This window comes from Atta cephalotes (assembly GCF_000143395.1).
Source record: "Atta cephalotes unplaced genomic scaffold scaffold00043, whole genome shotgun sequence".
Lineage (NCBI taxonomy): Eukaryota > Metazoa > Arthropoda > Insecta > Hymenoptera > Formicidae > Atta > Atta cephalotes.
The window spans coordinates 1,117,278-1,130,611 of NW_012130107.1; the positions used below are offsets into that span (position 1 = coordinate 1,117,278).

Below are 13,334 nucleotides of genomic sequence, written 5' to 3' on the forward strand. Positions count from 1 at the left end.
CTGCGTCTTTCTCTACGAATTATTTTTACATTGACCGAGGTGCATTAACAAAGTCGACAGCCGTCTCATCATTAAGCATTGTATCGCGGTGCTGGCATCGAGTGCCAAGATGTGACACAATCGCCGAATCCACGTTGTCGCGCATGACGTTCGTCCGCCTTTATAACTTTCTTTATACGCTCGCGTGCTGCGAGATAATGCGCGTCATTGCAACGAGATTGTTCGAAAGGAAAAAATTTCACTTTCAAATCAAATCACGTAATCGTCGTTTTTATCTCAAGTCGCAACACTTTCCTGCTTCGAAAAACATATTTTTTTACTTAGATTCATCGAATTGCGAATTGTTTCATTTCAGCTGCAGCAAGGAGGATCTCTTACAAGGAATAATTATTAAGAAAAATTATTATTAGGCATTATTATTCCTCAAGGATTAATTATCAAAATCAGAAGTTGCTCATCAATTTATACGATCGTGTGCTCGTATGAAGATTATATATTTAATCTTTTTTTTAATTTTTGCAGCGCAGAATTTGATTTTTAGTCACAAATCGCTCGTGTTAACAATGGCAAGAAATACTTAAAGAGAAGTCATTTTGTCTATAATTAAATAACAAAATTGACTAAATAGCGCGAAAGCGCTGCCGCCGTCGTATCTCTTCTTTTAATAATTAAGACACCAATAAGTGGCGCTAACGCAACATAGAATATCGCAGCTGTACCCTAATTTCCTGCTGCATTAGCAGCACTCATCAGCGTCATTTATCGCTGAGAGATGCCGACGGTACCAAGCCCGAGTAGTTCCATATATTTTACAAGTCGCGTCAATTTGCTTTCTTCCTACACTGAAAATAACAACATACACGTTACAGAAATACCATCGCTTTTGTACTTAGCCAATCGCGAAATTTTTATTAGTACGATTTTATTTATGTTTATCAAACCGTTTATCTAACTACACGAAGAAGAGGAGAACTCATCCGGATCTTTCCGACCGCGTGGCAATACATCCGCGATATAATTTGCCACGATGGTCCGAGTGGACCGCAGATGCACAGGTGATTCGATGGTTCGAACGATCGAGACAGTGTCGTAGCCCGTCGAATACCGGAGGCTGCTATAAATAATCCTAATATCCGTCCCAGTCGCGCTCGCGATGGACGGCCGAGGGTATAGAAGGGAGTCGCCTAGGAGCCGCTGCAGCGGGCTGCTCTAGCGGGCCGCTCAGCCTCCTTCTCTCTACTCTGTCTCTCCCTCTATCTCTCTTTTTTTTCTTTTTATCTCTCCCGCTTCCCTTCGACTGGGAGGCGAAGGGTATTTCGTGAACGACGTTCTGGGAAGAACGACGAAACGTCATCGTCGTCGTCGTCGCCGTCGTCGTCGTCGACGTCGACGTCGTCATCGTCGTCGCTCCCTTGATCGTCGTTCAGGTAGGCGGATAGAGGAAAAGGAGACTGGAGGTGGATTGGAGTGTCCGACCTCCGTGTAGTTGCGGTGTTTCTTCGGGGTGGGGATGGAGCCGGAGCAACGAGGACGCTCTTCGCGGGCGTCGTCAACGTCGAGCCTCGGACGCGAGGTCCGTTGCGGGTGTCAGTTCTACCGGAGCGACTCGCTTCTGCCGGAACGACGTGCTCTTCTCGTCAGACCGTCATCCAGAACGATGCAGCAGCCACCTGCGGTCCGCTGCAGGTCAGTATCCCCCTATACATCAATGTTCCGTCCAAGTCAAAATCGACGGAAAATAATAATGATTGGCCTACCCTCGGACGGTCAACTACGTAAAGTGATCTCTTCTGGAGATTACCATGTCTATTTCATTATTGGTATTAGTTGCGCATTGTGATAGGTTACACCGTGTGAAATCGTGTCGCGTATCGTCGCAGCTATTTAAGGTTCGCCCGGATGGCTATAGATAGAAAGCTCGGTCAGCTCCCAAATTCGCCAAGTCCAGTTCCCCGTCCGCGATCCGCGTGTCCCGCATCCGTGTACCGGTACACCACGCATACTGCGATGTCCCCGGGGCGAAGCTGGACATCTGACGGAACTGTGTTACACTGAACAGAGCGCGTTTGCGGATGCTGAGAATAATGTAATTCGCAATCAGTTCGAATCCAGGCGGATTATGGAGAAACAAAATAAGATGTTGTTTATTGATAAAAGTTATCAATGCAAGATATTCAAATAACGTGAAAATATAAGAGAAAGACAGTAGTAGAGAGAGACAGTTTAAAAAATTTAAGACGTCTCAGATATTTTTGCAGTATTTACAATATTTGCAATATTTTGGACTTTTTTATATCTGTAGCACACACATTCAAAATTTAAACTTAATGACATTAATTAATTATAACATTTTTTATAACTGACTTACAGTTTATAGTATGAGAAATTTTTAGATACAGTCGTAAATTCTTCACATAGAAAAGTGATGTAAGTATTTTCAGAGAAATAAATAAAATGTAAAAAGAAATAAAACGTTATAGGAGATCGATGAGAAAACTGTGAAATATTATATTCTTTAAAGTGACAATAAAAACATAATCGACTTTTTTGCTCGAGTCTAAAAAAACGAACATAACGCGAAATGACATGGAGGCATGTATCAGTTGATGAATTTCGTTCGATTGACATGATCTCGATAGATATCCTGTATAATTTTGCCCTGTCTCGTTTACGTCTCATGAGATTGGAAGAGGGTCAAACATGTAGAGTAATAAGTCATATTCGAATTGGAGAAAGTGAAAGATGTGTAAACAGAAGCCTAGACACATTTCAAATAATTGAATAAATTTTACATTTAATATATATACATATATATATATAATTTTATCCATATATATATATATATATTATTTATATCCTCCATATTATTTTTTATTACAAATTTGTTAATTATCGAATATCATGCATTGAGAAAACTTGAATTATCCTAGAAATAAAAACTCTTTTATCGTATCATTTCCATTATAATTTTCAAATATATAATTTATATTATACATTTTCGATAATTGCGATTCAGGACAATTCGAAGATAATTATTATTAACTTATCTGATAATCTTTACTGAACATTCATTGCATTCTATATTCCAATTGTTTATTAACTTTACGAGATAAGCAAACTCTGCCTGGACGATGAAATCTAATTAAAATATCGCATTACATTTCATTAAAAATACATTCAAAATTCGCAGCTTTACAAACAGCAAAATCATAGAAATAAATGTACTCTTAGTTGTTTATTTAACACGCAGTAATCATTCATATGTCCGATATTCAATCGCACTCACTATATAATGGCCGACGTTATCAAAATTATTTAAGAAATAAGTGCTATCTAATAAAATTTTAAACGACACAAATAGCTAGGTAATGAAATATAAAGTAGGACGTTTTATCTCTATTCAACAATTAATAATTTTTAATTTTTAATCATATTATGTCATCATATTATACGCTTATGATAATGGCGTACATGGTAAGACATAGAATAATAGAAAATCGCTGGGCAAATACCGTGTTAATGATTCGACGCGAATACGTAGTTTTATTTATATACAATCGGTCTCACGCTATAAACGTGAATTCTCGCTGCAGCGAGCACGACTATGAACCGATCGCGCCGCCGCCGCCGCCGTTGCCGCATCCAGCGATGGCACCGGTCGTGCGAATCACCGACACGGACGTGATGCCCGTCGCCGACAGCGACGACAGCATCGACGATCGGGGCCGGCTGCCACCGGAATTGATTCTGGATGGCGACGTGATTCTCCCCTTGGATGGCAAAATCGAGGACAGCGCGATGGAAGGCCGCGAACTCGGTGAAACCGGTGGTGACACTTCCGAAGAATTGGAACCCACGGCACAACAGTTTCAGGATAGGCTTGAGGAGCAATTTCTCGCATCCACTCTCTACACAGAATCCAGAACCGATGGCGAAGTCAACACTACTCAGGTAGAAGTCACAGTTTAAGTTCATACATGTTTACGAGAAAAAAGAATTTACAAGAAAACTCATGGAAGAGTTCTTTGATTTTAATGAACTTTGAATGTATTGTTTTCTAGATAAAAATAAGGAACGTATTTTTTAATAAAAGTCCAATCACAATTTTAGATGGTGCAACATCCTTTTAAAATAAGTCGCTTTCTTTAAATATATATAATATTTATTACAATTTATATTATCGAAACTGTAAGAGAAAAAAAAATATCCTGAATAAAAGTTGTATGGTTTAAAAAGTATTTTATAATAACTTAAAAAAAATTTGTTTAAATAAAAAATTAAATTTAAAAATGTTTTTCTAAATCATAATTATTAAGTATTCTTAAAATTCGTTCAACTTCTATTTCAGATTTTTTTTCTATTTTCTCTTAGTTTCGATGATATTTCGAAAAACAAAAACCAATTTTCTTCAGAGAAATGTTGCACCTCCTAAAAATGCGATTGGAACCTTATAAAAAAATACGTGTTCTATTATTTTGTCCAGAAAATAACATATTCAAAGTTCATCAAAATCGCTTCTATGGATTTCCTTATTAGTTAATTACAGAAAAATTTATCTAACCTATAATTAGTAACTAACAATACTTATAATATGATATCTAATGTGAGATATTCTTATAGAATATGTAGATACATTTAATTAATGATACAATAATAATCTTAGTTTTCCTTTTTATAAAATTTATTTTTTATTTTATTTATGAAATTTACGGTTTAATTTCTTTATTTGACAGTTTTAACTTATATATGCTGAAGTAATAACACAAATCGGTAAATCAATATTTATTGGCCGAGAATTGTGGCTGCTGCAAAGGCACCTTGTTCGCGAATTGAACAAAAGGGAATAAAATAAAAAACGGTTAAATATAGCCGCACGAATCGATAGAGACCCCCGGAATTTAAAAGCTACGAAGCTCGCAGGGCTCGTCTTGTTGTCTTTGATTTGTTTTACTCGCGTCGAATATACCGCCTATATTTAGCGAAACTCACGTGTAAAAAGGAGGCTCAAACGCAAGAGTGTCACTGTCCGATTGTGCAATATCGCTGGTTGCAATACTCTCCAGAAAACTCGAGCTTCTCCATCGGTGGCGCAATCGGATCCAAGAATATATGGCGCCGCCGGAATATTAATCATCCCTCGACCTTGCAGATATTTTTCAATGAGGACGAAGTCATTCGCGCGCGCTCCGCGACAGTTCACGAAAGTTTTCACGATTTATTTCGGTGAATCCGACAATTCGAAATGGATTCCGAATCTCACGATGGCTTACTTAACGATTAGCTACAGTGGCTAACTATTTCACAGTTAGCCACAGTTTAAAATATTCACTTTTAATATACTTTGCATGTTTCTAAACGATATTGCATGTTGAATGCTTCGCACGACACTAATCCATTTTCATTGTGACTTTAAAATGAGGTATTTATAATATTTTAATTCTAATAATTTTTTTATAAAATAAAATAAAAGTTTTTGATGACAATATTAAATAATGCAAATGTCTTACGTCTTTTAATTATTATTATACGTTATATATATTAAATAGCATCAATTTTTTTTAAGAGTATCTTATATAGAGGGAGTAATATTTACTTGAAGGAATATTAAATAAATATCTAGCATTCAGATGAGTTAATGTGGCTCATTGAAATGGAAAACATATGAGCACATAACATTAATAAAAACAAATATATATTTATAATTAATTTGTCTTAATTTAATTATCTTTACTAAATTTAAAGTAAAAATAAAAAAAATGTTGACTATATTTTTAATATTGTAGTATTGCCGGAAGTTTCGATTCTTTTAGATTTTTTAGATTCTTTTAGAAGGTTCGCATTCCCACATTATTTTTCAGAGAAGCATTTATTATTTTAGGTAGACTCATCGGCGGTGGAAGAGTTGCCGCTTCGACGCGGCGCTCGTGGCCTACCTCAACGCCTGAAGACGCAGGCTAGTAAGCTACGCTCTCGGCTCCGTGGTTTCCAGCGGCCCACGTTCTCGTTTCCGCAGAAACGACAGAAATCCGAAAAAACAATGGCAACGACGACGACAACGACAACGACGACGACGAGATCAGCGGCGGCTAGCAGCGGCAAGTCGGACAAGTCCCGTAAGTCTGTGGAGAAGCGGCCCAGCAGAATCGATCGGATAAGAACGTCCATTTCCGAGAAGACAGAGAAATTCAATCTCGAACGGCCGAGGTTCAGTCTGCCAGATAGATCCAAATTTCACCTGCCGGAGAGACCGAAGTTCAGTTTACCGGACAAGTCGCGTTTCCACTTGCCAGATAAATCGAAGTTCAACATCAAGAAGCCCAACATCCGTCTGCCTAGCGCGCTCGTTCGCGTTAAACGGCCGCCTCCCTTACGCGAGCAACAACAGCAGTATTCGACAGAATCTACTACTGGCTCCAAGCGTAATATTTTTGATTTTGCTACGTATCCGCGCATCTTTGATAAAAAGTCCAAGAAGCGCGGCGAGTATGCGACGTCCTCGCCTAAAGACTTCAGGACTCAATCAACAGAGAGCGCGACCTTTCCTCGTACTCGGAAGACAAAATTTTTTGGCACCAAGTGGGCGCAACGTTTTGGAGATTCGGCTTACGTTCAGGATCAAGATCGTCCAGAGGAAGCAGCAGGAAGCGAGGGGTCTCCTCCGTGGCATCAAAGTTCAATAGAAGAACCGCCGAGATTGTCCGCTGGAACGGAGGAGGAGATAATGGCGGTGGCTCATGCCATTCCATGGGAAGATACAAAAAAACGAGAACAGTACGAAGAAGAGGAGATACAGTATATGGACTACGAACAGGAATCATCAGAGATGTCGGATCGGCATCCCGCTCCTCCGAAAAGATCCTACAAATCACGAAGGCGAGATGAGTCATACGAACACGAGGAAGTAATGGAGGTGGATCCGAAATTATACGATCAAGAGATGAAACACGTTCATCGAGATGACAGCGAAGAGAACGAAGATGCGGCAATACAGGATGATTGGCATGCAGAACAGCAAATGATGCACAAGGAGAAATTCAGATCAATTCTGAGATCGCGATCGTTAGACGAAGACATGCCACGAGTTCTGAAGCAAGAAAGGTATGAAGGAGCGTTTATGGCGGTGGATCCGAGGCGATTTGGACTACATAAGATGGCATCCGAAGAGGAAGAAGGCGAAGAACGCGAGCCTTCCTCGATACAGTCTGATCGAGAGCAGCAAGCATCGAGCGGCAGTTCCTGTGATCGAAGACGTCGCGGTGTGATAGAGGAGATCGACTCGGACGAGTTCTTTTTACGACAGAGCGGTATCAGTCAGGATGACATGAATCTGGGCAATTACTTAACCGATGAAATCCGAGATGCTCTCAGAGCAGAAGTCATCAATGTGTTGCAAGACGACGAGCTTCCATCTATTCCGCCTCAACGTCCTATGAGAACGCGGACTTTGAAAAAGCATAAAGAAGATTTAGAAGAGTCCAATGAGGCAGTACCACCGGTCAGACCAAAACGGGAACGAGTGGCGCGACATAGTCGAGAGGCATCGATCGAGATGTTTCGTGAGCGCACCAGGAGTGATTCTAGAAGTGATTCTAGACATCAAGTGGTATATCAAACGGAGGGAGAACAATCGGAACCGTTACAGGAACCATTGGACGATATAGTCGTGGTGAAACCGGTGCGCAGAAAGTCGAAGTCATCCTTGCGTAGTCATTCGCAGCCACCGATGGAGACATCGATACTTTCTCCTTCGACACCCATTACTGCCGCACCCGATTCATCTGCTACTCCTTCAACCGTGCCACCGATCATACCAATACGCAGAAAACGTTCGCATCGCGAAATGGTGGACCGAAGAAACAGCGGCGAAAGCGCACCGATTTGTAATGGTCATCGCGACGACTGGGAAATCGAGATCATCGAATCCAGGAAGCCGATAATTCCAGCAAGATCGTCGCGATCACGGCAATCACTAATCGAGCAATTTGCAAATGGCGACGTTGTCATGTCCGCAAGTCACGAGGACATTAACGTCGAGGACTTAGACGCGCGACTTCAACGACAGGACATTGTGCCAGAACCGATACCGATACCGCCGAAAAGACGATCCCGTTCGAGGACCATGTCAGTCGTTGATGAGGACAGAACATCGCATGGTGCGGAGTCTTTACCAGAAGCTGGTTACGTCGAAGAGGACATACCGCGAGAGGAGGAAGAGAATAGCTCGACGCGAGATATCTCGGGCTACGCAATTGTAGAGAAGCGGGATAAACCGCCCAGACCACCACCGCCCAGAAGAAAACGCGATAAGTTCGCTACAACGCCGAGACCAACCCCGCCTAGGCGACCTCAACGAGCGTATAGTACTCTAAGACCCACTACAATAAGAGACATCAGCATGACATCGGATACGATCATCAGTATGACTCTAACACCATCCGAATCTGCGCCATATATCGAGGTCGGCGCGGATGAGGTTGAACATAGAGATTTTCGCAGCGGCGAATTGCTCGACAAGATCCAAGGCCGTCCGCTTCCGGCGCCACCGCGACCACCCAGGATAAGAAAGGAACATGCGATGACTGGACGACCTCGCACTCCGTTTGAATATGAAGAGACAATGGAGATGACAGCGGCGACACAGACCGATCCATTGCCAGACGATATGGTGATTGAGGAATTAGAGATCACCCAGGCGAAACTTATAATGACACCTTCTAGATCAGGCTCGCAGATAATGGTATCGATGGAACATATACCCAGTCCAAGCAGAACGACCACACCTCCCGTACCTCCGTTACCAATCCTACAATTTTTACGAAAAGAAGAAGAAGAAGAAAAAGAGAAAGAAGGAGAGGAAGAACGGCTTCCAAAAGAAGAAGACATTCGAATGACATACGAGACTGTATCACTAACGTCACTATCGCCTACGAGAGAAATCGACTTTCGAGAGGAATCGAAGCACAGATCTGCGCCGCATCTAGAGGAACACGTCACGGAAGAATCACAATCGCGATCTCAAGTCAGGCCGAGTTTTTTGTCCGATGAGCCGCTGAGAATCAGCAGTCTCGAAGTCGGAGATTTAAAAGTTGATCGACTGAGCGTGTCGCAGATAGAAGCGCACAAAATCGTGGCGTCCGAAGTAGACGCGATGATGATTACGGCATCGGAATTGAGAGGTGGCGATTCCATGGAGGAAAGTTTGTCGCCGGCCATCATCAGAGAGCTGATAGCGATCAGGAGTCATTTGGAGACCGTGATGACTACCCAGGCACAAGAAAGATATCGCGAGAGCGAAAAGGAGTCCGTGAGCCACAAGATAACCGACATTCCTATCAAGGCTAATAGTCCAGTTCAAGAGCGACAATCTGCGTCACAGGATGTTCCGACGGAAGCGGCGAAGCCCAGCGAGACTGTCGTAAATGAACCAATATCTGCAGAAGATGAGAAGACAGATGCTGACAAGGATCAAAAGGTTGTTAAAACAAACGTAGTAGATGTCAGGGACAAAGAGATATCACATCCCTTCTCAGTTGCTCAAGCCAAAGAATTCCCTTCCTCACAGACACTTATGATAGATGAATTAGAATTCAAGGATAAAGAATCTACCACACACTTGTTCACGATCGCTCAAGATAAGTCCTTACGAATTTTAGATTCCGAACATCCCTTAACTTTGAGTCCACGAACCACGTCGGACTCCCACGTGGATGAATCTCGTGCCTCATATCCTTCATCGGATACGCCTTCAACCCGGCCCTCCGAATCGAGAGAATATCCTCCATCGGATGCGCCTTCAATCCAGTCTTCCGAATTGAGAGAATCGCCGGATCGTGTCGGCGAATCTCCGAGTATCTTTGTTCAGACTACTACTACTATTACTACTACTACTACTACTGCTACTGCTACTATCACTACTGCTACTACCGAGCTGGGCGCAATATCTACGGATCTTCGTAGCAACAAGGACGATGTGTCCGACAGTAAAGAACAGACTTCTCGCAAATCAAGATCTAGATCCTCCTCACCTACTAAAGGTATACGGCAAACCGCATCTCCGGTTCGTTCATTGCCACCAGCCATTTCCGTGACTCCTGATACGTCGACCCCTGATTCAACCGTACCAAGACACGGTATCTCTGCGGACGTTAAACCACAGCGTGCCGTCATTTCTTATTCTTCGGACACGAGACAAGATTTCCCTAAAGACAGTCAACCACAGCGTGCTGTTATTTCCCAGTCTTCCGACGCGGGACAATCCCTTACGGAAAAGCAAAGGGAGTCCTCTCAATCGCCAGTTTCTTCCTTTCCTTTGAGTTCGACTCATTTCATCGCCTTTCCAGCTTCCGAAATTCCAGCTCAGTTCTTTTCTCTGAGTGAAACGCCAACAAGTCAACGCTCTGATATAGAACCCGGCGTTATAGATACTACGCAGCAGCTTCTTCGAGCACTCCGATTGGCTGGTATTAAAGTCATGAGGTATTTTATAGGGTATTTAGCGTCTACGTTAAGTATGGATGACACGAGAGAGAAGATAAGAGATGTGGAATTAACGATATGCGCCTTGTTACTTCTGATCGCAGGCTTGTTGATATATTATTTCAGTAGCACACGGATTGTAACACATCATCATCATTGGGATTATTTTAATCCCCCTCAATAGCACTTCTACAATCCAATTTGCCAAAGAAGTCCATAAATAATTTATTGGTTTATAGAAGTTAAAATTTCATATTGTATAAATTTTTTGTACAATTTTGTCTGAAGAAAATAGGATATGACGAAGTAAGGAATTCGAATTGAATTAGAGCTCTTGTACACATATCAGAACGAAGTGCCAGGTTTGTAAAAAATAAATTGTAATTATATTATTAATATATGCCAAATATATAATTAAAAACTTTAATATTTAAAGAATACTATTTACAATAATTCTTAGTATAATTCATGTGCTATATACATATACATACATCAGTCAATAATATACATAACATTTAAGAAAAAAGATTATTTAATCAAGCCTTTATTAATTTATAATTTTCGTCAGAGAACACAATTTCTATTCTTTTCTCTAAAAAATCGATACCTTATTTTCTCCTATATTATATTTATAACGTAAATTTAAAGATTTAGTAGATACTTTTGATATAACTATTAATAATTTTATTCTTTTTTACAATCATAATTTTATGACTTAAAAAAACTGAAATTAAAAGTAAAATGAATAATATCCATTTGTGTTTTCCATTTAATTAAAAGAATTAACAAAAAGACATTTTATATATAATTCAATTAATCACAAAATCAATGTGAAAAAACAAAAAAGAAATTAAAATCTAAGATTCAGCTGATTTTACAAACAAGGTTCGACTATATAATATTTTTTCTTATTGATAAATATTGATGAATATTTCTACACTATTATGAATTTTTTGTTATAATTATAATAATAAACCAATTATTATATATGGAGTATACAAATGTTTGCTATTCAAATTTGTTGATATATATTATAATGAAAAATGAAAAAGTACAATTAAAGTACAATTAAAAATAAATTAATCGTATTTCCAAATAGTGGATGTAACAAAATGATCTATCATAATAGTATGTTGGTAATATTGGGTATTATATATAATATCGCATTTAAAAAATTATTGCCAACAAAAATACCTGCAGTTACTGAAAGAGATCTTCTTCGTATACTTTAAGTTCCCGTCTGTCTTTATGTGCACTTTTCTGTGAATAATTAGCCGCTATTGGTGACCACATAGAGCTAGACATAGTGTCGCTAACTGGCTCTATTATTGGCTGCCTTCTTGCTAACGATACTTTTAATTGGATGGACGAGACCATGCTACCATCCATCTCACTTATTGCTCTCTCAGCAGCTTCGGCCTTTTCAAAGGTTATAAAGCCATGGCTATGGGCAAAAAAGAACAGAAATGATTATTAATAATTGCATCGAAAATATTTACTAAAACTTTGAGTGGACATTAGTATGTATAAGAAAAAACATTATTTATATTTACTTTTTCTCTGCTTCCATGGAAATATGGATAATATTTCCAAAATTTTGGAAGTGCTTCTTTAGATAATCCTCTGTTATTTTGTAACCGCATACGTATATTGTATTTCCTGCACGTGGTTTAATTTCTTGTTTAGCAGGAGCTGGAGTATCACTGGTATTTCTTTCTCCAGTGTTTTGAGCACCAACAAAGTTATTATATAAATCCTTGACTTTTGGCCTCACTGTCTCTGTTTCTTCTTCTTCCTGCATTGCTGAAAATGGTTGATAGGAACTAATCGTCTTTTCTGTACTGTTTAACTTCCTTTCTAGTCCGCGAGATCTTTTGAAAGTTTGCTCCGGTCGCTTAGGAGTCTTTGGGGCTGTGATTACGCCAGATTTAATCAATTTCTTGGCAACTTCGCGAGCATCTCTTGCTTCTGTAGGCCGTTTTGGAGCCTGAGGAATGCGTTCTGTTTCTTGTTTAGGAGCTTTTAGATCTTGTAGCGCTTTTTTCTATAATTTGAGGAATGATTGACAAGAATTAAAAATAAAGGTAAGGTAAAATACTTTATACAAGATATAATTGTTAGAAAAAAAACGATGATCTTTACTTGTAGATTAAACAAAAATTTGAATTTTGCGTTATGAATTAATTGAGAAATGGATATCTAACAGATAAATTAAATTTTATCGAATATTTCATACAAAAACATAACCTGTACCTTCCTCTTCAGCTTATTGAACTTAGTTTGCAGCATCAACTCTTCCTCTGTTAGGTTTGACGGAAAATGCAGGTATACCATATTTTGCATGTAATATCAACAACGTTTTTGCAATATTCTTTATGACTTTTTAAACAAAATTGGAGAATCATAGAGAAAACGCGTCCTGCGTCTAACCGGTCTATGTGTACTACAGTGCACTTGAGATACATATAATTTTATTTACTGTTTTCAAAAATTAATTTGCAAAATCTAATTATGTACGAGTCTTTGCAGCTTCATAAAAAAAAAAATCAAAAAAGTTTCATAATGTAATATTATTTCTAGCAGATAAAATAACAGCATGAAAACATATATTCGCACTGTAAATAAATCGAGCATATAGCATATCATTTTATTTATTATAATGTTTTTAAGATCGAAATTGCAAACTTAGCTCTTTAACCGACTTTGTAACTTCGTAAAATATAAACTAAACCGATTTTCATAATAAAATATTGCTTTCGCAAAACAATATATAATAGAGCGATAGAGAGAATCTGATAAAGTGCAGATATGTAGGTGTATCACATTCTCTGAGTTAGTTAGTCTTATCACTCCAATAG

At 39.3% G+C, this 13,334-nt stretch overlaps 2 protein-coding genes across 2 annotated transcripts; one reads left to right on the plus strand and one right to left on the minus strand.

Moving 5' to 3' along the window:
- Positions 1-1,510: 1,510 nt before the first annotated feature.
- Positions 1,511-10,911, plus strand: LOC105622288. Its single transcript, XM_012203707.1, has 3 exons — positions 1,511-1,686; positions 3,594-3,951; positions 5,879-10,911. Exons 1-3 carry the CDS (start codon positions 1,511-1,513, stop codon positions 10,658-10,660), a joined length of 5,316 nt encoding a protein of 1,771 aa, XP_012059097.1. The 3' UTR covers positions 10,661-10,911.
- Positions 10,912-11,676: 765 nt separating this feature from the next.
- LOC105622289 (negative elongation factor E) lies at positions 11,677-12,819 on the minus strand. Its single transcript, XM_012203708.1, has 3 exons — positions 12,730-12,819; positions 12,030-12,520; positions 11,677-11,920 (listed from the first exon to the last, which is right to left on the minus strand). Exons 1-3 carry the CDS (start codon positions 12,817-12,819, stop codon positions 11,677-11,679), a joined length of 825 nt encoding a protein of 274 aa, XP_012059098.1.
- Between the last annotated feature and the right edge of the window lie 515 nt (positions 12,820-13,334).